We start from the raw sequence: 22,902 nt of genomic DNA on the forward strand, positions 1-22,902 counted from the left end.
GGTTATGCAGCATGCAGCATGCAGCACACAACAACGAAATGGGAGACTCGCTCAGGTGAGTACTGAAGGGCTCCCCCAGAATGGTCCAGACAGCGGAACCATTGCTTGAGCACGCCGATTGTGTGCTCAATGATATTCCTGGTCGCTTGATGGCTCTCATTGTATCGTTCTTCAGCAGGGGTGCTGGGCGCACGGAGCGGGGTCATCAGCCAGGTGCACAGAGGATAGCCCTTGTCCCCGATAAGCCAGCCTCCTGGGCGAGCCGGGGCCTCGAAAAGGTCTGCCACAGAAGTCTGGCGCAGAATGAAGGCATCGTGGCTGCTGCCTGGAAAGCGGGCATTGACAGCGAGTATCAGCTGTCTGTGGTCACAGACCAACTGGACGTTCAACGAATGGAACCCCTTCCGGTTGCGGTAATCCTCGGCATTCTCTTGTGGCGCCCGCAAAGCCACATGCGTGCATTCAATGGCGCCCTGGACCATGGGGAAGCCCGCTATTCTTGCAAATCCCATTGCACGCTCTTGCTGCTTGTCCAGGGTCATGGGGAAGGAAATGTACTGATGTCTCCTTTTAAAGAGGGCATTCGTGACTTGATGGATGCAGCAATGCACCGCGAACTGGGAGATATTGGCGATGTCCCCAGTAGCGGATTGGAAGGAGCTGGTGGCATAGAAGTTGAGAGCCACTGTGACCTTCACTGCCACCGACAGAGATGTCCTGCTCCTCAGTTGAGGCTGCAGATCTGGCTGAAGCAGGTGGCAGAGCTCAGTGACCGCCTCCCTGCTGAATCGCAGCCTCCGAAAACACTGCTCCTCAGACATGTTGAGGTATGAGAACTGTTGGCGGAAAACCCTGGGACGGTAAGGTCTCGTGTGCCGACGCCTGTTGTCCCTCCTCCGTCTGGCCATGATTGGCACTCTCTCTCGGCGTCTCTGAGCCATCTCAATGTAATGGAGAAGCCCAACGTTCTCACCCATTGCAGCCCCCATAGTATGTGGCCACTCAAGGTTATGCCAGTGAAAAAGCAAACCAACTACAAAGTTCTGGTCAGAAGCCAAAAGTACCTCTGCGAGCGCTGACTCAATGCAGAAAGCTCTCTCCCTTTGTCTTTCTGCAAATCTCTCTCTCTCTCTCACAGAAGGCGTGGTCCAAAAATGGCTACCACAAAGAAGCCAGGAAGAGTCCCCTGTAAATAGCGCCCCCCCAGCCCCACAGTGACTGGGAACCGTTCCAGTCAACCAGTCACTGGGAGCGCCAGGCGGAAAGGAGGGGGGCGCCACTGAATTTCCGGTTCGGGGCGCCCCAAGGGCGTTGCACCATGAAATGACATCAGGATCTGCATGCGCAGCTGAGCGGGCGTTGCGGTTTAGCGCCGCCGCAAAATGTCCGCTCAATTTCGCGAGAGGCGCAGGTCTCGCCGCGCCCGGGCGCTAGCCGCCTCGCACCCCATTTATCGGCCTCTTAAGGCACTAACGGATGGCGCTAACAACTGAATTTCTCCCCCAAAATCTTTCTTACCGTTTGCCACAAGCAACACTTACACTGAAACCATATTCGAGCAGATCACTCATCATAAGACCATTTACCCGTCAATCCCTCTCCTCCCTCAGCCGATGTACACTCTCCCCATCACAGACCACAGACTCTACCCACCCATTTAATCTCCTCCCGCAGCCCATGTACACTCTCCCCATCACAGATTCTATCCGCCCATTTAATCCCCTCCCACAGCCCATGTACACTCTCCCCGATCACAGATTCTATCCGCCCCTTTAATCTCCTCCCACAGCCCATGCACACTCTCCCCTACCACAGATTCTATCCGCCCATTTAATCCCCTCCCACAGCCCATGTACACTCTCCCCTATCACAGACTCTACCCACCCATTTAATCTCCTCCCACAGCCCATGTACACTCTTCCCTATCACAGACTCTATCCGCCCATTTAATCCCCTCCCACAGCCCATGTACACTCTCCCCATCACAGACTCTACCCACCCATTTAATCTCCTCCCACAGCCCATGTACACTCTCCCCTATCACAGACTCTATCCACCCATTTAATCTCCTCCCACAGCCCATGTACACTCTCCCCATCACAGACTCTCCCCGCCCATTGAATCTCCTCCCACAGCCCATGTACACTCTCCCCATCACAGACTCTATCCGCCCATTTAATCTCCTCCCTCAGCCCATGTACACTCTCCCCATCACAGACTCTATCCGCCCATTTAATCTCCTCCCTCAGCCCATGTACACTCTCCCCATCACAGACTCTCCCCGCCCATTTAATCTACTCCCACAGCCCATGTACACTCTCCCCATCACAGACTCTACCCACCCATTTAATCACCTCCCTCAGCCCATGTACACTCTTCCCTATCACAGACTCTATCCGCCCATTTAATCCCCTCCCACAGCCCATGTACACTCTCCCCATCACAGACTCTACCCACCCATTTAATCTCCTCCCATAGCCCATGTACACTCTCCCTATCACAGACTCTACCCGCCCATTTAATCTCCTCCCATAGCCCATGTACACTCTCCCCATCACAGACTCTATCCGCCCATTTAATCCCCTCCCACAGCCCATGTACACTCTATCCACCCATTTAATCTCCTCCCAGAGCCCATGTACACTCTCCCCTATCACAGATTCTCCCCGCCCATTTAATCTCCTCCCGCAGCCCATGTACACTCTCCCCATCACAGACTCTCCCCGCCCATTTAATCTCCTCCCACAGCCCATGTACACTCTCCCCATCACAGATTCTCCCCGCCCATTTAATCTCCTCCCACAGCCCATGTACACTCTCCCCTATCACAGATTCTCCCCGCCCATTTAATCTCCTCCCTCAGCCCATGTACACTCTCCCCATCACAGATTCTCCCCACCCATTTAATCTCCTCCCACAGCCCATGTACAATCTCCCCTATCACAGATTCTCCCCGCCCATTTAATCCCCTCCCACAGCCCGTGTACACTCTCCCCATCACACACTCTACCCACCCATTTAATCTCCTCCCACAGCCCATGTACACTCTCCCCATCACAGACTCTATCCGCCCATTTAATCTCCTCCCACAGCCCATGTACACTCTCCCCTATCACAGACTCTACCCACCCATTGAATCTCCTCCCACAGCCCATGTACACTCTCCCCTATCACAGACTCTATCCACCCATTTAATCTCCTCCCACAGCCCATGTACACTCTTCCCTATCACAGACTCTCCCCGCCCATTTAATCTCCTCCCACAGCCCATGTACACTCTCCCCTATCACAGATTCTCCCCGCCCATTTAATCCCCTCCCTCAGCCCATGTACACTCTCCCCTATCACAGATTCTCTCCGCCCATTTAATCTCCTCCCACAGCCCATGTACACTCTCCCCTATCACAGACTCTACCCACCCATTTAATCTCCTCCCACAGCCCATGTACACTCTCCCCTATCACAGACTCTACCCACCCATTTAATCTCCTCCCACAGCCCATGTACAGTCTCCCCTATCACAGATTTTCCCCGCCCATTCAATCTCCTCCCACAGCCCATGGACACTCTCCCCTATCACAGACTCTATCCACCCATTTAATCTCCTCCCACAGCCCATGTACACTCTCCCCTATCACAGACTCTACCCACCCATTTAATCTCCTCCCACAGCCCATGTACACTCTCCCCTACTACAGACTCTACCCACCCATTTAATCTCCTCCCACAGCCCATGTACACTCTCCCCTATCACAGACTCTATCCACCCATTTAATCTCCTCCCACAGCCCATGTACACTCTCCCCTATCACAGACTCTACCCACCCATTTAATCTCCTCCCACAGCCCATGTACACTCTCCTCTATCACAGACTCTAGCCACCCATTTAATCTCCTCCCACAGCCCATGTACACTCTCCCCTACCACAGACTCTACCCACCCATTTAATCTCCTCCCACAGCCCATGTACACTCTACCCTACCACAGACTCTATCCACCCATTTAATCTCCTCCCATAGCCCATGTACACTCTCCCCTATCACAGACTCTACCCACCCATTTAATCTCCTCCCACAGCCCATGTACACTCTCCCCTACTACAGACTCTACCCACCCATTTAATCTCCTCCCACAGCCCATGTACACTCTCCCCTATCACAGACTCTACCCACCCATTTAATCTCCTCCCACAGCCCATGTACAATCTCCCCTATCACAGATTTTCCCCGCCCATTCAATCTCCTCCCACAGCCCATGGACACTCTCCCCTATCACAGACTCTATCCACCCATTTAATCTCCTCCCACAGCCCATGTACACTCTCCCCTATCACAGACTCTACCCACCCATTTAATCTCCTCCCACAGCCCATGTACACTCTCCTCTATCACAGACTCTAGCCACCCATTTAATCTCCTCCCACAGCCCATGTACACTCTCCCCTACCACAGACTCTACCCACCCATTTAATCTCCTCCCACAGCCCATGTACACTCTACCCTACCACAGACTCTATCCACCCATTTAATCTCCTCCCTCAGCCCATGTACACTCTCCCCTACCACAGACTCTATCCACCCATTTAATCTCCTCCCACAGCCCATGTACACTCTCCCCTATCACAGACTCTACCCACCCATTTAATCTCCTCCCACAGCCCATGTACACTCTCCCCTATCACAGATTCTCCCCACCCATTTAATCTCCTCCCACAGCCCATGTACACTCTCCCCTATCACAGACGCTACCCACCCATTTAATCTCCTCCCTCAGCCCATGTACACTCTCCCCTATCACAGATTCTCCCCACCCATTTAATCTCCTCCCACAGCCCATGTACACTCTCCCCTATCACAGACTCTACCCATCCATTTAATCTCCTCCCACAGCCCATGTACACTCTCCCCTATCACAGACTCTACCCACCCATTTAATCTCCTCCCACAGCCCATGTACACTCTCCCCTATCACAGACTCTACCCACCCATTTAATCTCCTCCCACAGCCCATGTACACTCTCCCCTATCACAGACTCTACCCACCCATTTAATCTCCTCCCACAGCCCATGTACACTCTCCCCTATCACAGACTCTACCCACCCATTTAATCTCCTCCCACAGCCCATGTACACTCTCCCCTATCACAGATTCTCCCCACCCATTTAATCTCCTCCCACAGCCCATGTACACTCTCCCCTATCACAGACTCTACCCACCCATTTAATCTCCTCCCACAGCCCATGAACACTCTCCCCTATCACAGACTCTACCCACCCATTTAATCCCCTCCCACAGCCCATGTACACTCTCCCCTACCACAGACTCTATCCACCCATTTAATCTCCTCCCATAGCCCATGTACACTCTCCCCTATCACAGATTCTCCCCGCCCATTTAATCTCCTCCCACAGCCCATGTACACTCTCCCCTATCACGGACTCTACCCACCCATTTAATCTCCTCCCATAGCCCACACTCTCCCCTATCACAGACTCTACCCACCCATTTAATCTCCTCCCACAGCCCATGTACACTCTCCCCTATCACAGACTCTATCCACCCATTTAATCTCCTCCCACAGCCCATGTACACTCTCCCCTATCACAGATTCTCCCCGCCCATTTAATCTCCTCCCTCAGCCCATGTACATTCTCCCCTATCACGGACTCTACCCACCCATTTAATCTCCTCCCATAGCCCATGTACACTCTCCCCTATCACAGATTCTCCCCGCCCATTTAATCTCCTCCCACAGCCCATGTACACTCTCCCCTATCACAGATTCTCCCCGCCCATTTAATCTCCTCCCACAGCCCATGTACACTCTCCCCTACCACAGACTCTATCCACCCATTTAATCTCCTCCCCCAGCCCATGTACACTCTCCCCTATCACAGACTCTACCCACCCATTTAATCTCCTCCCACAGCCCATGTACACGCTCCCCTATCACAGATTCTCCCCGCCCATTTAATCTCCTCCCACAGCCCATGTACACTCTCCCCTATCACAGACTCTACCCACCCATTTAATCTCCTCCCAAAGCCCATGTACACTCTCCCCTATCACAGATTCTCCCCGCCCATTTAATCTCCTCCCTCAGCCCATGTACACTCTCCCCTACCACAGATTCTCCCCGCCCATTTAATCTCCTCCCACAGCCCATGTACACTCTCCCCTATCACGGACTCTACCCACCCATTTAATCTCCTCCCTCAGCCCATGTACACTCTCCCCTATCACAGACTCTATCCACCCATTTAATCTCCTCCCACAGCCCATGTACACTCTCCCCTACCACAGATTCTCCCCGCCCATTTAATCTCCTCCCATAGCCCATGTACACTCTCCCCTATCACAGACTCTATCCACCCATTTAATCTCCTCCCACAGCCCATGTACACTCTCCCCTACCACAGATTCTCCCCGCCCATTTAATCTCCTCCCATAGCCCATGTACACTCTCCCCTATCACAGATTCTCCCCGCCCATTTAATCCCCTCCCACAGCCCATGTACACTCTCCCCTATCATGGACTCTACCCACCCATTTAATCTCCTCCCATAGCCCATGTACACTCTCCCCTATCACAGATTCTCCCCGCCCATTTAATCTCCTCCCACAGCCCATGTACACTCTCCCCTATCATGGACTCTACCCACCCATTTAATCTCCTCCCATAGCCCATGTACACTCTCCCCTACCACAGATTCTCCCCGCCCATTTAATCTTCTCCCTCAGCCCATGTACACTCTCCCCTATCACAGATTCTCCCCGCCCATTTAATCTCCGCCCAAAGCCCATGTACACTCTCCCCTATCACAGACTCTACCCACCCATTTAATCTCCTCCCATAGCCCATGTACACTCTCCCCTATCACAGATTCTCCCCGCCCATTTAATCTCCTCCCAAAGCCCATGTACACTCTCCCCTACCACAGACTCTATCCACCCATTTAATCTCCTCCCACAGCCCATGTACACTCTTCCCTGTCACGGACTCTACCCACCCATTTAATCTCCTCCCTCAGCCCATGTGCACGCTCCCCTATCACAGACTCTACCCACCCATTTAATCTCCTCCCACAGCCCATGTACACTCTCCCCTATCACAGATTCTCCCCGCCCATTTAATCTCCTCCCAAAGCCCATGTACACTCTACCCTACCACAGACTCTATCTACCCATTTAATCTCCTCCCACAGCCCATGTACACTCTACCCTACCACAGACTCTATCCACCCATTTAATCTCCTCCCACAGCCCATGTACACTCTTCCCTGTCACGGACTCTACCCACCCATTTAATCTCCTCCCTCAGCCCATGTGCACGCTCCCCTATCACAGACTCTACCCACCCATTTAATCTCCTCCCACAGCCCATGTACACTCTCCCCTATCACAGACTCTCCCCACCCATTTAATCTCCTCCCACAGCCCATGTACACTCTTCCCTATCATGGACTCTACCCACCCATTTAATGTCCTCCCTCAGCCCATGTACACTTTCCCCTATCACAGACTCTACCCACCCATTTAATCTCCTCCCACAACCCCTGTTCAGCCATCTCCTGCTGCATCGCCCCCACATGAAGCATCCATGTCGTGGGGAGTATTTGATTATCTCAGTCTGTGTTGATCTCTGTAACCACCAACACCATTCCCTACCTCCAGATTCGACTATTCCAATACTCACCTGGCCAGCCTCCCACCTAGCAATCTCCGTAAACTTGAGTTTACCTAAAACTCTGCTGCCCGTGTCCTAACTCGCACCAAGTCCCGCTCACCCATCACCCCTGTGCTCGTCTATCTACATTGGCTCCCAGTTAAGCAACACCTCAATTTTAAAATTCCAATCCTTATTTTCAAACCCCGCCATGGCCTGATTATGTCTATGTTGTGCACTTTGGGACATTTTTCTACTTTAAAGATTCTGTAAATGCAGATTGTTGCTGTAGTAATTACAATACAATACAATACAATACAAATCGCTTTATTGGCATGATAAGGTACATCTTATGTTGCCAAAGCATCAAAATACATTTATGGTTGAACACATAAACGCGGTTCCATTCATACAGTGTATAAACAGGTATATCCCTGAGTTTATAAATATACATTCGCCTTGTTTATATATACTCTTGTCTTAGTTTTTACTAATTTACTAATTTACTAATTACTAATTAAGTAGCCTCCAGAGGGAGCTGCAGACCAGGCCTGGAGCCGGCATTGTTTGAGCATTTCCGATTTACATTGTCCAGTTTTCTCTCTACGTAAACTCCCCGACCACTGCTGGGGTACGGATTCCATAGACACCCGCCCTCTGCCACCTTGCTCATGTGCACCCAGACAGTAAGCCTTCAACTGTGAGGTGTATCTCTGCCCGAGCCCCTGCCACACATTTGCACTTGGCAGCGGGGTACTGAGGCCAACGATAGTCCTCCTACGATAGCAAAATACTGCAGATGCTGGAAATCCGAAATAACAACAGAAAATGCTGGAAAAACTCAGCAGGCCAGGCAACATCCGTGGAGAGAAATTAGAGTCGACGTTTCGGGTCTAACCCTTTTTCAAACCTGGAAAGGAAATGAAATAGATCGAAGGCAGGGCTGCGATAGTCCTCCTACCCCTTCCTCAGCAGATCACGCGGGTCCTTTAAAGGTCGTCCCTGTAATGTATGTACCTTTAAGGGGACAACTACTTTTTACAGCTCCTGTATACTGTAGCACCGGCAGTGACCACACCTGTATATAAACCCTGAGTAGTGATCTGTACAGTTAGTTCTAGAGTAACCCTCATTCAGTAAACACCTGTTGAATCGTTCCCTGCAGTCTTGTTGTCTGATTATTGAAGGACACAACATCAAGATACAGGGATCTAACATTGGCGACGAGCAGATTCAAACCTACCTGCAACTCTGCATCACCTCCCAGGGATTCGTTCCTGGAGAACAGTGGAAGGAGGTCGAGTCCAGAAGCACGGGCGTCGACCACGGGCAACCGCCCAGTCATCCAGCGGAGATTTGAGCATCGCAGGGGAGGCTATCGAGAGCTAGGCTTGGCTTTCCAGTCACGGTGGTCCAGCGAAATGGGCTGGCAACAGGTACTGCGCAGACCCTTCCCGGACAGCGGCGGCTAGAGCCGACCGAGCTGCACAGAAAAAGGCCGAGCAGCGTCGACGGGGGAGAGAGAGAGAGGGCAGAGCGCACAGGGCGCAGCCGGTGTTCAGGACCGAGCGGTGTCAACGGGGGAGAGAGGCGAGAGAGAGCAGAGCGCAGCCGGTGTTCAAGGGCCGAGCAGCATCAACGGGGGAGAGAGGCACGCAGGAAAACGCGCAGAGCGCAGCCGGTGTTCAAGGGCCGAGCAGCGTCAATGGGGGAGAGAAGCGCGCAGGAAAACGCGAGGCGCTGCCATTGCCACGAGGACCGCAGAGAGCGGCATTGGCAGCAGTGCAGGAGCAGCGCACGAAACCCACAGGGCATCACCATTTGCCACGAGGACTGCCGAGAACGGCGTTGGCAGCAGCGCGGGAGACGCCATTTTAAGCCGCAGCGGGGAAGAAAGGAAAGCGCGGGAGACGCCATTTTAAGCCTCAGCGGGGAAGAAAGAAAAGCGCGGGAGACGCCATTTTAAGCCAGTCTAACCACACCCAAAAATGCCGAAGAGTGGCAGTATCACAGCGTTCGACAATGAAGTCGAAGATTGGACGACATATGTCAAACGCATAGAAGTATACTGCAAGGCGAATGAAGTGCCAGATGACAAGAAAGCGCTGGTATTGTTGAATTCAATGGGTGCAAAAACGTATGACTTACTACGAAACCTAGTAACCCCAGAGAAGCCAGTAGAAAAGGATTTTGAAAACATAGTGTCAATCCTACAGGACCACTTAAACCCCACACCGCTGCTGATAGCAGAAAGATTTAAGTTTCACAAAAGGAACCAGCATAAAGATGAAAGTAATGCTGAGTATTTAACAGAACTGCGCAAGCTATCGAAACACTGCCAGTTTGGAACGGGACTAGCAGATACTTTAAGGGACAAGTTTGTGTGTGGTCTTCAAAGTGAAGGAATCCAGAAACGGCTTCTATCAGAAAAGGATCTTACGCTGGACAAGGCTTTCAGCATTGCAGTGTCACATGAAGCAGCAGCACGGGGCGCGGCAGAGATACATCGGAGGCCGCAAGAATATGGCACAAATGAAATGTCATACGGAACAGTGAAGTGCTATCGTTGCGGCAGAACAACACACGACCATAATGATTGCTGGTTCAAGGACAAAGTGTGCAGACAGTGTGGAAAAGTAGGACACATAGCAAGAGTCTGCAGGTCGGGAAAGAAAACCAGCAGCAAGAAATCTCCACAGGAGAAGTACAAGAAGGTACATAAGGTGACAGAGAGTAGTTCAGACGAACAGAAAAGTGATACAAGCTCCGGAAGCAAGGAGCTGGGTTGTCTGAAACTACATAATGTGATCAAAACGGAGGATCACCAAACTATCTGGGTCACGCTCAGGATAGCAGGAGTCCAAGTGAAAATGGAATTGGACACAAGATCAGCCCTAACAGTCATAAATCGAAGGGACTACAAGCGGCTATTCTCACATATACCCTTGAGAGATACAAAGATTGTCTTGAAGACGTACACGGGGCAAAAAGTCTACCCCAAAGGAAAAATAAGGGTGAACGTTATATATAACAGCAAGGAAACACCAAAAATGGACCTATATGTATTGCCAGATGGAGGACCACCACTACTAGGATGTGAATGGATCCGGAAGATACAGCTAGATTGGCATTCCACACAAGCACTGACTGTAGATGCCAAAAAGGATGACGACATCACACCTGGACGACTGTCAAAAATGCTAACTGACGCACAAGAAGTGTTCCAGCAGGGACTCGGAACACTAAAAGGCATAACAGCGACAATCAATATAGAGGAAAATGCAAGCCCAAAGATTTTTAAGGCCAGACCGATACCTTATGTGATCCGCCCAGCCGTCGAAGCAGAGCTGGAAGGTTTGGAACGTTCAGCAGTACTGTCCAAAGTGGACTGGAGCGAGTGAGCTACACCCATCATTCCTGTAATGAAGAGGTCGTTGAGTAATACGCCTGGGGAACCAAAGAAGGTTCGCATCTGTGGGGACTTTAAGGTGACAGTGAACCCAGTCCTTCACACTGTACAATATCCGCTTCCGCGGATTGAAGATATTTTCGCCTCGCTATCTGGAGGGAAGCACTTCACTAAGATTGATCTGGCCCAGGCGTACCTGCAAATGGAGGTAGAAGAAGCCTCAAAACAGTACCTCACGATCAACACTCATAAAGGTCTCTACCAATACAACCAGCTGGTGTTCGGGGTAGCATCAGCTCCGGCTATTTGGCAAAGGGCAATGGAACAAGTCCTGCAAGGGATTCCAGGGACCCAGTGTTATTTGGACGACATCCTGGTCACGGGCGAAAATGACAGTGATCACCTCGCCAACCTGGAGCAGGTGCTCACTAGAGTGAAGGAATATGGGCTCCGAGCTAATCGCCACAAATGCGAGTTTTTCCAGAAGCAGATCTCGTATTGTGGCCACATTATTGATAAAGAGGGGTTACATAAGTCCCCTGAAAAGATTGAGGCAGTAGTCTGTAATGATATCAGCAAATAGTGATGTTATTTGCCTGTTTGATTATCATGCCTTACCAGCATGTTTGCATGTATTGATTACTTATGCCTGACCAGCAGAGGTCATGTGAGAGAGACAAGCAGTTTGGGTTTAGTTTCAGTTTCGTTCTAGATGCATCACTAGCATGCTGTCTCCTGTAAATGCTGTTAAAAGAGTTGAACAGACTTTAGATTAAAAGACATTCTCTTTCATAAATGTCTCGTCATTGAACCCACAAAGAAATCAATACATGGTGTCAGAAGTGATTGAAAGAGATGAAGAGGAAAAATCTGAAGTTAGCAACTCGACGAGATACTGGCAAGTAAGCTATCCAGTGAAATCAGCTCTCCACATATTAGCAAGCCAAAAGAGAAAATCGTTACTTACCTTGGAGAATAGCTAACGAAGTGAAAAAATGGAAGGATTACACCCACCGGCGACGCTTCAGTTGACAGGTAATGTGGCTGAAAATTGGAGGAGATTCAAACAACGTTTGGAGTTGTATTTATCAGCAATCGGAGCTGACGAGAAACGTGATAAAATGAAAGCGTCACTGTTCTTACATGTCGTGGGTGATGAAGCGCTGGAGGTGTATAATAACTCCACATTCACTGTTGATGGAGACAAAATGAAGCTAGATAAAATAATGGAACAGTTTGAGGCCTACTGCATACCTAAACGTAACGTGATGTTTGAGAGGCACAGATTTTTCACATGTGTACAGAAAACGGGTGATACTATTGATCAGTATGTGACTGAACTGAGAAACCGAAGCAAAACATGTGAATTTGGGGGACTGACAGACTCGCTGATAAAAGACAGACTGGTGTGTGGTATTCCAGATAATGGTCTAAGGGAAAGACTGCTAAGAGAGCAAGATCTAGACCTGGGAAAAGCCATAGCACTGTGTAGGGCTACAGAGACTGTGAAGTCGCAGGCAAAAGAGCTGTTCAGTGATAGTAGCTGCAACGTGGATGCAGTGAGTAAGAACGGACACAAACCGTTTAACAAAAAGAGCGCCAATGTGAAAAAAGAGGCGTGGCCAGCGAACAAAAATGAAAGGGGCAATCGAAAGACATGTAGTCGATGCGGTACACAGCATCCACCAAGAAAGTGTCAAGCATATGGTAAAACATGCAATAGTTGCAACAAGAACAACCATTATGCCCGTTGCTGTAAGAACCAAATGCAACAAAGCAAGGTCCATGCAGTAGATGAAAGCGACATAGAGGAGTTCTATGTAGATGTTGTGTCTGAAAACAAAAAAGAAGAACGAGACTGGATGTTGACACTAAAAGTGAATGACATACACATTCCATTTAAATTGGATACTGGAGGACAAGTTAATGTGATATCAGAGACTGATTTTAAGAAAATTAGACCCAGACCAAAGATACATGGAATAAAAGTGAAAGTGACAGGATACTCAGGTACTGAAATACCAGTGAAAGGAAGATGCATTGTCAAAGTGACACACAAGGACAGAGAGCACACGCTAGCATTAATCGTGGTGCCAAAGGATGTGCAAGCCATACTAGGTTTAAAAGCCTGTGAGAGACTGAACCTGGTAAAGAGAGTCCTCGTTGTGGAAAGCGAAGGAGAGACAGTCTATGATGAACTGAATGTTGCGTACACACCGGGTAAGCTGATGTATACAGCAGACATGTTGTCCAGAGCTGTTGGCCCAGGAGAGCCCGCAAACACAGTGAAAAGACTGATGTACAAGGCAAAAGACAGTGGAACTGACTTCTACCAGAGCATGCTTGTATACCGCACAATGCCGCTCGAGTGTGGTAAGTCACCAGCCCAACTCCTGATGGGACATCGGCTAAGGTCAAACCTACCCATCCCGGAGAACCTCCTGAAAACAAAAGAGGGGGAGAAAGTGAGGAAGTTCAAAGAACAACAGAAAGAAAAGCAAAAGTACTACTATGACAGAGGAACACAAAACCTACCTGAACTCCACACTGGTGACCAAGTAAGGTTGAAAGACAAAACAAACACATGGACTCAGAAGGGAACTGTCCTGAGTGAAGTTCAACCAAGATCATACACCATTCAGACAGATGAGGGTGCTGTTCTGAGAAGAAATCGTCGAGATCTTCTCATGGGACCAGCCACAGCAGGTCAAGAGACTGATACTGTTGAACAACCTGATCACACAGCTGAGAACCAATCATCTGAGGCAACAACTCAGATTCAAGGACAATCAATCAGAAAATCCTCAAGACGCGTGAAGCCTCCTGAGAGACTCATTGAGCAAATTTAAGGACTATTGTTATAGAAGGAAGTAATGTTATCTTATTCTTTCTTCAAGTTCTAGTGTATTGACATATTTCATGTGAACACACAAAGCAAGGTTAAAAAACCTTGATCATGATAATGATAATGTAAGTTCATTAAGTGTTACAGTTAAAATGCAGATTAATACAAAGAAAACATGTTGTTAGTTAAAAGTAAAATACTTTTGTTTTAAGAAAGGGAGATGTAATGATATCAGCAAATAGTGATGTTATTTGCCTGTTTGATTATCATGCCTTACCAGCATGTTTGCATGTATTGATTACTTATGCCTGACCAGCAGAGGTCATGTGAGAGAGACAAGCAGTTTGTGTTTAGTTTCAGTTTCGTTCTAGATGCATCACTAGCATGATGTCTCCTGTAAATGCTGTTAAAAGAGTTGAACAGACTTTAGATTAAAAGACATTCGGCTGAAAATTCAGTAGCCTTAGCGCCTCATTTGAGGCGCTAGAGGGCCTTGCGCCGGAGTTATGGCCAGTAGTGAAATTCCCTGGGGCCCTAAATCGGCGTTGCTCCGGTAGCGCTGCGCCGGCACCGATGACGTCATCGGTGTGCGCAGCGTCCCGGTTACCGTGGTAACCCGCCTGAACTCCGAAATTGAGTTGCGGCCGCCTCGCCCGTGGCAGCCGCAACCAGCGTTTTGTCAGAGGTGCCTTACTGCAGTTAGCGCCGGCGCATTAAAGGCCCCGCGGCGGCTGGCCGCTTTCCCGCCGGCCGCCTGCCCGCAGCTCCCTCCCCGGACTTCTCTCCCCCCCCCCCCGGAACAGATGCAAGCCCGGCACTTGTCCGAGGTGCCGGGCTCATTTTTAAGCAGATTTGCGCGGGCCGCGGCCGGGCGCAGGCAGCTCCTCCTTAACGGAAGGAGGAGGCCTGCACTTCCCGAGCCTGCCGCACCGCATCGGGTGCCGCAGCACCGGAATTGCGGCGCGAAACGGCAGTTAGCGCCCTTTTCCAGGCGCTAAGACCCTTCAGTAGCGCCGGCAGCCGTTTGGGCGCGGCGCCACTGAATTTTTGGCGCGCGCAGGGGACTTAGCGCCGGCACTAATTTCCAGCGCTAAAGCCCTGGCTAAGCCAAAACCCAATTTCTAGGCCATTCTCCTTCATAAATGTCTCGTCATTGAACCCACAAAGAAATCAATACATAGTCAAGGCTCCAGCACCGGAAAATGTGTCACAACTGAGGTCGTTCCTCGGGCTGGTGAACTACTACCATAAGTTCTTGCCAAATTTGTCTACCGTACTACACCCACTGAACACCCTACTGCAAACGGGGATACCATGGAAGTGGAGTGACAAATGTAAACGAGCTTTCCAGAAGAGCAAAGCATTGATCACATCAAAAGAGGTGTTGGCTCATTTCAACCCAGTACTACCAATTCGGTTGGTGTGTGATGCATCACCCTATGGCATTGGAGCGGTGCTGTCGCACAAATTCCTGGACGGCTCGGAGAGGCCAGTAGCCTTTGCGTCTCGGTCACTAATCTCAGCCGAGCGTAACTACGCCCAGATTGACAGGGAGGCCCTCAGTGGGGAGTGAAAAAGTTCAATCACTATCTGCACGGGCAGAAGTTCACCTTGCTGACCACCAACCACTTGTCTCTATCTTTAATCCAAAGAAGGGCGTTCCGGTGATGACTGCGCAACGGCTACAAAGATGGTCCCTTTTTCTAGGGGCGCACCAATATGAAATCGAGTTTAAGGGCACGAAACAGCATGGAAATGCTGATGGGCTATCACGCCTGCCACTGCCTACTGCGGAGGAAGCACCAGCAGTGGATCCTGTCCAAATATTTCATTCAACTATAATTGAATGCTTGCCAGTAACTAACGCTGGTATAGAGAAGGAGACCCGAAATGACCCGACACTGTCTCGGGTATATGATTTGACGATGAAGGGATGGCCAGCACATGGCGACTCACTGTTGCCAGCATTCTCATCCAGAAGAGAACAGCTGTCAGTATGCCAGGGGACCTTGATGTGTGGATCCCGAGTGGTAATTCCACCCAAGTTAAGGGAGAGAGTGCTCAATGAGCTTCACGAAGGTCATCTGGGAGGGGTGAAAAATGAAAAGCCTTGCTAGGGCTTATGTGTGGTGGCCGGGGATCGATCAGCAAATCGAGGGCCTGACAAAGAGCTGCTCAGGATGCCAGAAGGTCCAAAATGCACCACCACATGCCCCTCTACACCCATGGGAGTGGCCCTCATCTCCATGGCAACGGGTGCATATTGATTTTGCTGGTCCATTCATGGACTCAATGTTTTTAATAGCCGTGGATGCGCACTCGAAATGGCCTGAGGTGATCAAAATGTCCTCCACCACCACGGAGAAAACTATTGCAGTCCTACGGACCATTTTTGCCAGGAACGGCTTGCCAGAGCAGATTTGCTCTGATAACGGACCACAGTTTGTGTCCAAAGAGTTTCGAAGATTTATGAAAAGGAATGGGGTAAGGCATTACACATCCGCCCCGTATCATCCAGCCACAAATGGATTGGCTGAGAGGTTCGTACAAACCTTTAAGAAGGCAATAAAGGCTATGTACAATGACAACATTCCGCTGCAGCACAAGGTGGACAATTTCCTGTTCGCCTACCAGAATGCGACACATGCAGTCACCAACCAGGCCCCGGCCATGATGTTCTTTAACCGAAGGTTGAGATCTCGTCTGGATTTCCTCAGACCAAATGTACGAAGAGATGTTGAGAGTAAGCAATTCCAGCACATCAATGAGATGCCGACAAGGAGCTTCAATGTAGGGCAACCAGTCTTGGCCCGCGACTACCGAACAGAGAAATGGCAACCAGGAACGATATGCACATGGCAGGGGCCACTAATGTACACAGTGGATGTTGGGGAGAACATTGTGAGATGCCATGCTGACCAGATCCTAGAGTCACAGGAATGAGTCAACCCCATGTCTCGGCCATACGTACCTGGTGAGGAACCCGATGTACAGGTCGCATCTACCTCAGAAACAATAGCATTGGAAGCTGATGAATCAACTGACGACAGGGTGTTAGAATCCCCTCCGCACCAAGAGCAAGACACTCGGGAAAGGCGTTATCCAGAAAGAATCAGGAAGCCTCCCCAAAGACTGATTTTATAAATAGACTATTTTCAGTTAATGTTGCATGTTAAAAGTGTTAATTGTAATTAGTTTGATATTTAATTGTTAAATGAGTGTTATGGTACTGTTAATCTAAAAGGGGAGGAATTGTAATGTATGTACCTTTAAGGGGTGAACTACTTTTTACAGCTCCTGTATACTGTAGTACCGGCAGTGACCACACCTGTATATAAACCCTGAGTAGTGATCTGTACACTTAGTTCTAGAGTAACCCTCATTCAGTAAACACCTGTTGAATCGTTCCCTGCAGTCTTGTTGTCTAATTATTGAAGGACACAACATCAAGATACACGGATCTAACAGTCCCTCTTCTCTGTCTCGACATTAATCAAGCTCAAGTCAGACAGTGAGGTCCTGGCACATTTGCATTTAACCTTGTCTCTCACCTCTCACCCTCCCCACCTCTCACCTCTCACCCCTCACCCTCCCCACCTCTCACCCTCCCCACCTCTCACCTCTCACCCACCCTACACCTCACCTGTGACCCAGGGTCAGCTCATGTGCCCTTGGAACCCCTCAGATCAGTCAGTTATATTAAGCAGCACTGTTGAATGTAAGACTTTGAGTTTCTGACACTCACCTAGTGTGACCAGAGCCTTGGCAGCTTCATATTTCACCACACAGTCCTCATCCGTCTGTAACTAAAGTAAACAAACCAGCTGCAGCTCAATCACTTCACACTGTGCTCGACAACAACCCTCACCGCAGTTACTGCCTCTCACCGAACCCCTCGATTAGATTCCAGCCTGTAACTCACTCCCGAGTATCTGTTATTCTATATATAAACCCCCTGAACACCTCGATTAGATTCCAGCCTGTAACTCACTCCCGGGTATCTGTTATTCTATATATAAACCCCCCAAACCCCTCGATTAGATTCCAGCCTGTAACTCACTCCCGGGTATCTGATATTCTATATATAAACCCCCTGAACACCTCGATTAGATTCCAGCCTGTAACTCACTCCTGGGTATCTGTTATTCTATATATAAACCCCCCGAACCCCTCGATTAGATTCCAGCCTGTAACTCACTCCCGGGTATCTGTTATTCTATATATAAACCCCCCGAACTCCTCGATTAGATTCCAGCCTGTAACTCACTCCCGGGTATCTGTTATTCTATATATAAACCCCCCGAACCCCTCGATTAGATTCCAGCCTGTAACTCACTCCCGGGTATCTGTTATTCTATATATAAGCCCCCCGAACCCCTCGATTAGATTCCAGCCTGTAACACACTCCCGGGTATCTGTTATTCTATATATAAACCCCCCGAACCTATCGATTAGATTCCAGCCTGTCACTCACTCCCGGGTATCTGTTATTCTATATATAAACCCCCCGAACCCCTCGATTAGATTCCAGCCTGTAACACACTCCCGGGTATCTGTTATTCTATATATAAACCCCCCGAACCCCTCGATTAGATTCCAGCATGTAACTCACTCCTGGGTATCTGTTATTCTATATATAAACCCCTGAACCCCTGATTAGATTCCAGCCTGTAACTCACCCCCGGGTATCTGTTATTCTATATATAAACCCCCTGAACCCCTCGATTAGATTCCAGCCTGTCACTCACCCCCGGGTATCTGTTATTTTATATATAAACCCCCCAAACCCCTCGACTAGATTCCAGCCTGTAACACACTCCCGGGTATCTGTTATTTATATATAAACCTCTCGAACCCCTCGATTAGATTCCAGCCTGTAACTCACCCCCGGGTATCTGTTATTCTATATATAAACCCCCTGAACCCCTCGATTAGATTCCAGCCTGTAACTCACTCCCGGGTATCTGTGATTCTATATATAAACCACCCCGAACCCCTCGATTAGATTCCAGCCTGTAACTCACTCCTGGGTATCTGTTATTCTATATATAAAACCCCCGAACCCCTTGATTAGATTCCAGCCTGTCACTCACCCCCGGGTAACTGTTATTCTATATATAAACCCCCGAACCCCTCGATTAGATTCCAGCCTGTAACTCACTCCCGGGTATCCGTTATTCTATATATAAACCCCCCCGAACCCCTCGATTAGATTCCAGCCTGTAACTCACTCCCGGGAATCTGTTATTCTATATATAAACCACCCGAACCCCTTGATTAGATTCCAGCCTGTAACTCACTCCCGGGTATCTGTTATTCTATATATAAACCCCCCGAACGCCTGGATTAGATTCCAGCCTGTAACTCACTCCCGGGTATCTGTTATTCTATATATAAACCCCCGAACCCCTCGATTAGATCCCAGCCTGTAACTCACTCCCGGGTATCTGTTATTCTATATATAAACCCCCCAAACCCCTCGATTAGATTCCAGCCTGTAACTCACCCCCGGGTATCTGTTATTCTATATATAAACCCCCCGAACCCCTGGATTAGATTTCAGCCTGTCACTCACCCCCAGGAATGTCAATCTCTGGATGAGACTCTAAGACAGCCCATTACCTCCGAGTGCTTCCCCCACTTTCCCGATATGTTAAGGCGTCTGAGCTCTCGAACGGATTGCTCCACGACTCTCCCCCAGTAACTCAAACTTCATGCTTGTTGAACAACTTATTGTAAAGGAAAGCAATTGGAAAATGATAATATTGCAAGAATTGAGGAAGTAAAGTGCAGTTTGCTGCTGCTGTGAATACGTACTGTGGTATAGAGAGCAGAAACAACCTCCTTATTGGTGCATTGAAGGCACTGCAGAGCCTGGGGGGAAAACCACAAGCATTGGAACAATCATCACAAAATAACAATTTGTTAGAGGGCAGGGCGAAGGTTAGAGAGGGCAGGGCGAAGGTTAGAGAGGGCAGGGCGAAGGTTAGAGGGGGCAGGGCGAAGGTTAGAGAGGGCAGGGCGAAGGTTAGAGAGGGCAGGGCGAAGGTTAGAGAGGGCAGGGCGAAGGTTAGAGAGGGTAGGGCGAAGGTTAAAGAGGGCAGGGCCAAGGTTAGAGAGGGAAGGGCGAAGGTTAGAGGGGGCAGGGCAAAGGTTAGAGGGGGCAGGGTGAAGGTTAGAGAGGGCAGGGCGAAGGTTAGAGAGGGCAGGGGGCAGGGTGGTGGCGGCAGGGTGTGTGTGCAGTGCAAAGCTCCCTCTTCACTGTCCCATCAACGTGCCTGAGCTGAAACACTACATCTAGTGCCATAATTCTCCATTCCCACAACTGCCATTATCTGTTGCGTATTTCGGGCCAAGTGTATTTTATACATGTCACACTTATATCCAGCAGATTGAGAAGACTTTCACCCCTCAGCCAGGTCTGTATATGAACCAAAGCCCCAGAGGTGAAAGGTCAGTGATTAACCCATGGCACCACTCTTCCCTGAAGACAGTAATCTCCCTTTAACCTTTCAGGTGTTGCATTTATTCCCTTTCCACATAAAGTTAAATTGTGGGACTTGCCTTGGCAGCATCTTTTCTCTCAAGCACAACGGCAGAATTTAAACTCTTTATAAGATGCTAAAATGACAAAAAAAACAAGGAATGTAAAACAGAGTAAGATGTGCAGAAGTATCTTTGTTCTTGGCATTGATTCAAGGCCATGAACAAGGTGCAGAAAAAAACAGTCCAGCAGTCGAATAGTCCCACAGCCCATGTACACTCTTCCCTATCATGGACTCTACCCAACCATTTAATCTCCTCCCACAGCCCATGTACACTCTTCCCTATCACAGACTCTATCCAACCATTTAATCTCCTCCCACAGCCCATGTACATTCTTCCCTATCACAGACTCTACCCACCCATTTAATCTCCTCCCACAGCCCATGTACACTCTTCCCTATCTCAGACTCTACCCACCCATTTAATCTCCTCCCACAGCCCATGTACACTCGCCCCTATCAGGGACTCTACCCACCCATTTAATCCCCTCCCACAGCCCATGTACACTCTCCCCTACCATGGACTCTACCCACCCATTTAATCTCCCTCGACAGCCCATGTACACTCTCCCTTATCAGGGACTCTACTCACCCATTTAATCTCCTCCCACAGCCCATGTACACTCTCCCCTATTACAGAATCTCCCCACCCATTTAATCTCCTCCCACAGCCCATGTACACTCTCCCTTATCAGGGACTCTACCCACCCATTTAATCCCCTCCCACAGCCCATGTACATTCTCCCCTATCACAGACTCTACCCACCCATTTAATCTCCTCCCATAGCCCATGTACACTCGCCCCTATCACAGACCCTACCCACCCATTTAATCTCCTCCCACAGCCCATGTACACTCTACCCTATCATGGACTCTACCCAACCATTTAATCTCCTCCCACAGCCCATGTACACTCTTCCCTATCATGGACTCTACCCACCCATTTAATCTCCTCCCACAGCCCATGTACACTCGCCCCTATCACAGACTCTACCCACCCATTTAATCTCCTCCCACAGCCCATGTACACTCTACCCTATCATGGACTCTACCCAACCATTTAATCTCCTCCCACAGCCCATGTACACTCTTCCCTATCATGGACTCTACCCACCCATTTAATCCCCTCCCACAGCCCATTACACTCTCCCCTATCATGGACTCTACCCACCCATTTAATCTCCCTCCACAGCCCATGTACACTCTCCCCTATCAGGGACTCTACCCACCCATTTAATCTCCTCCCACAACCCATGTACACTCTCCCCTATCAGGGACTCTACCCACCCATTTAATCTCCTCCCACAGCCCGTGTACACTCTCCCCTATCACAGACTCTAACCACCCACTTAATCTCCTCCCACAGCCCATGTACACTCTCCCCTATCAGGGACTCTACCCACCCATTTAATCCCCTCCCACAGCCCATGTACACTCTCCCCTATCATGGACTCTACCCACCCATTTAATCTCCCTCCACAGCCCATGTACACTCTCCCCTATCAGGGACTCTACCCACCCATTTAATCTCCTCCCACAGCCCATGGACACTCTCCCCTATCAGGGACTCTACCCACCCATTTAATCCCCTCCCACAGCCCATGTTCATTCTCCCCTATCACAGACTCTACCCACCCAATTATTCTCCTCCCTCAGCCCATGTACACTCTCCCCTATCACAGACTCTAACCACCCATTTAATCTCCTCCCACAGCCCATGTACACTCTCCCCTATCACAGACTCTACCCACCCATTTAATCTCCTCCCTCAGCCCATGTACACTCTGCCCTATCACAGACTCTACCCACCCATTTAATCTCCTCCCACAGCCCGTGTACAATCTCCCCTATCACGGACTCTACCCACGCATTTAATCTTCTCCCTCAGCCCATGTACACTCTGCCCTATCACAGACTCTACCCACCCATTTAATCTCCTCCCACAGCCCATGTACACTCTCCCCTATCACAGACTCTACCCACCCATTTAATCTCCTGCCACAGCCCATTTACAATCTACCGTATAATGACAGGAAAGGGCTCACACTTCTACAGTAACTTTCATGACCTCAGGACATCCCAAAATGCTTTACAGTCAATGAAATAAATTCTGAAGTGTAGTCACTGTTGTAATGTAGGAAATGCAGCAGCCAATTTGCGCACAGCAAGCTCCCATTAACAGCAATGAGATAAATCAAGAAGCTCGACACCATCCAGGACAAAGCAGCCCACTTGATTGACACCCCATCCACCACCTTAAACATTCACTCCCTCCACCACTGGCGTACCGTGGCTGCAGTGTGTACCATCTACAAGATGCACTGCAGCAACTCGTCAAGGCTTCTTCAGCAGCATCTCCCAAACCCGCAACCTCTTCCACCTAGAAGGACAAGGGCAGCAGGCTCATGGGAACACCACCATCTCAAAGTTCCCCTC

General features: G+C 49.6%; 1 protein-coding gene across 1 annotated transcript in view; it reads right to left on the bottom strand.

Annotated features, from left to right (window-relative positions):
• LOC147102553 (protein HEATR9-like) overlaps nucleotides 1-22,902 on the bottom strand; it is a 162,308-nt gene that overhangs the window by 78,891 nt on the left and 60,515 nt on the right. Inside the window, exons 4-6 of the mRNA XM_085964052.1 lie at nucleotides 20,486-20,542; nucleotides 19,739-19,795; nucleotides 17,667-17,727 (exon numbers count right to left, since the gene is read on the bottom strand). Of these exons, the coding sequence (XP_085820178.1) occupies nucleotides 17,667-17,727; nucleotides 19,739-19,795; nucleotides 20,486-20,542 (175 nt within the window). The remainder of the gene's footprint in view (nucleotides 1-17,666; nucleotides 17,728-19,738; nucleotides 19,796-20,485; nucleotides 20,543-22,902) is intronic.

Source organism: Somniosus microcephalus, chromosome 21 (genome assembly GCF_052327205.1).
Source record: "Somniosus microcephalus isolate GS21.2 chromosome 21, FLI_Smic_1.0, whole genome shotgun sequence".
Lineage (NCBI taxonomy): Eukaryota > Metazoa > Chordata > Chondrichthyes > Squaliformes > Somniosidae > Somniosus > Somniosus microcephalus.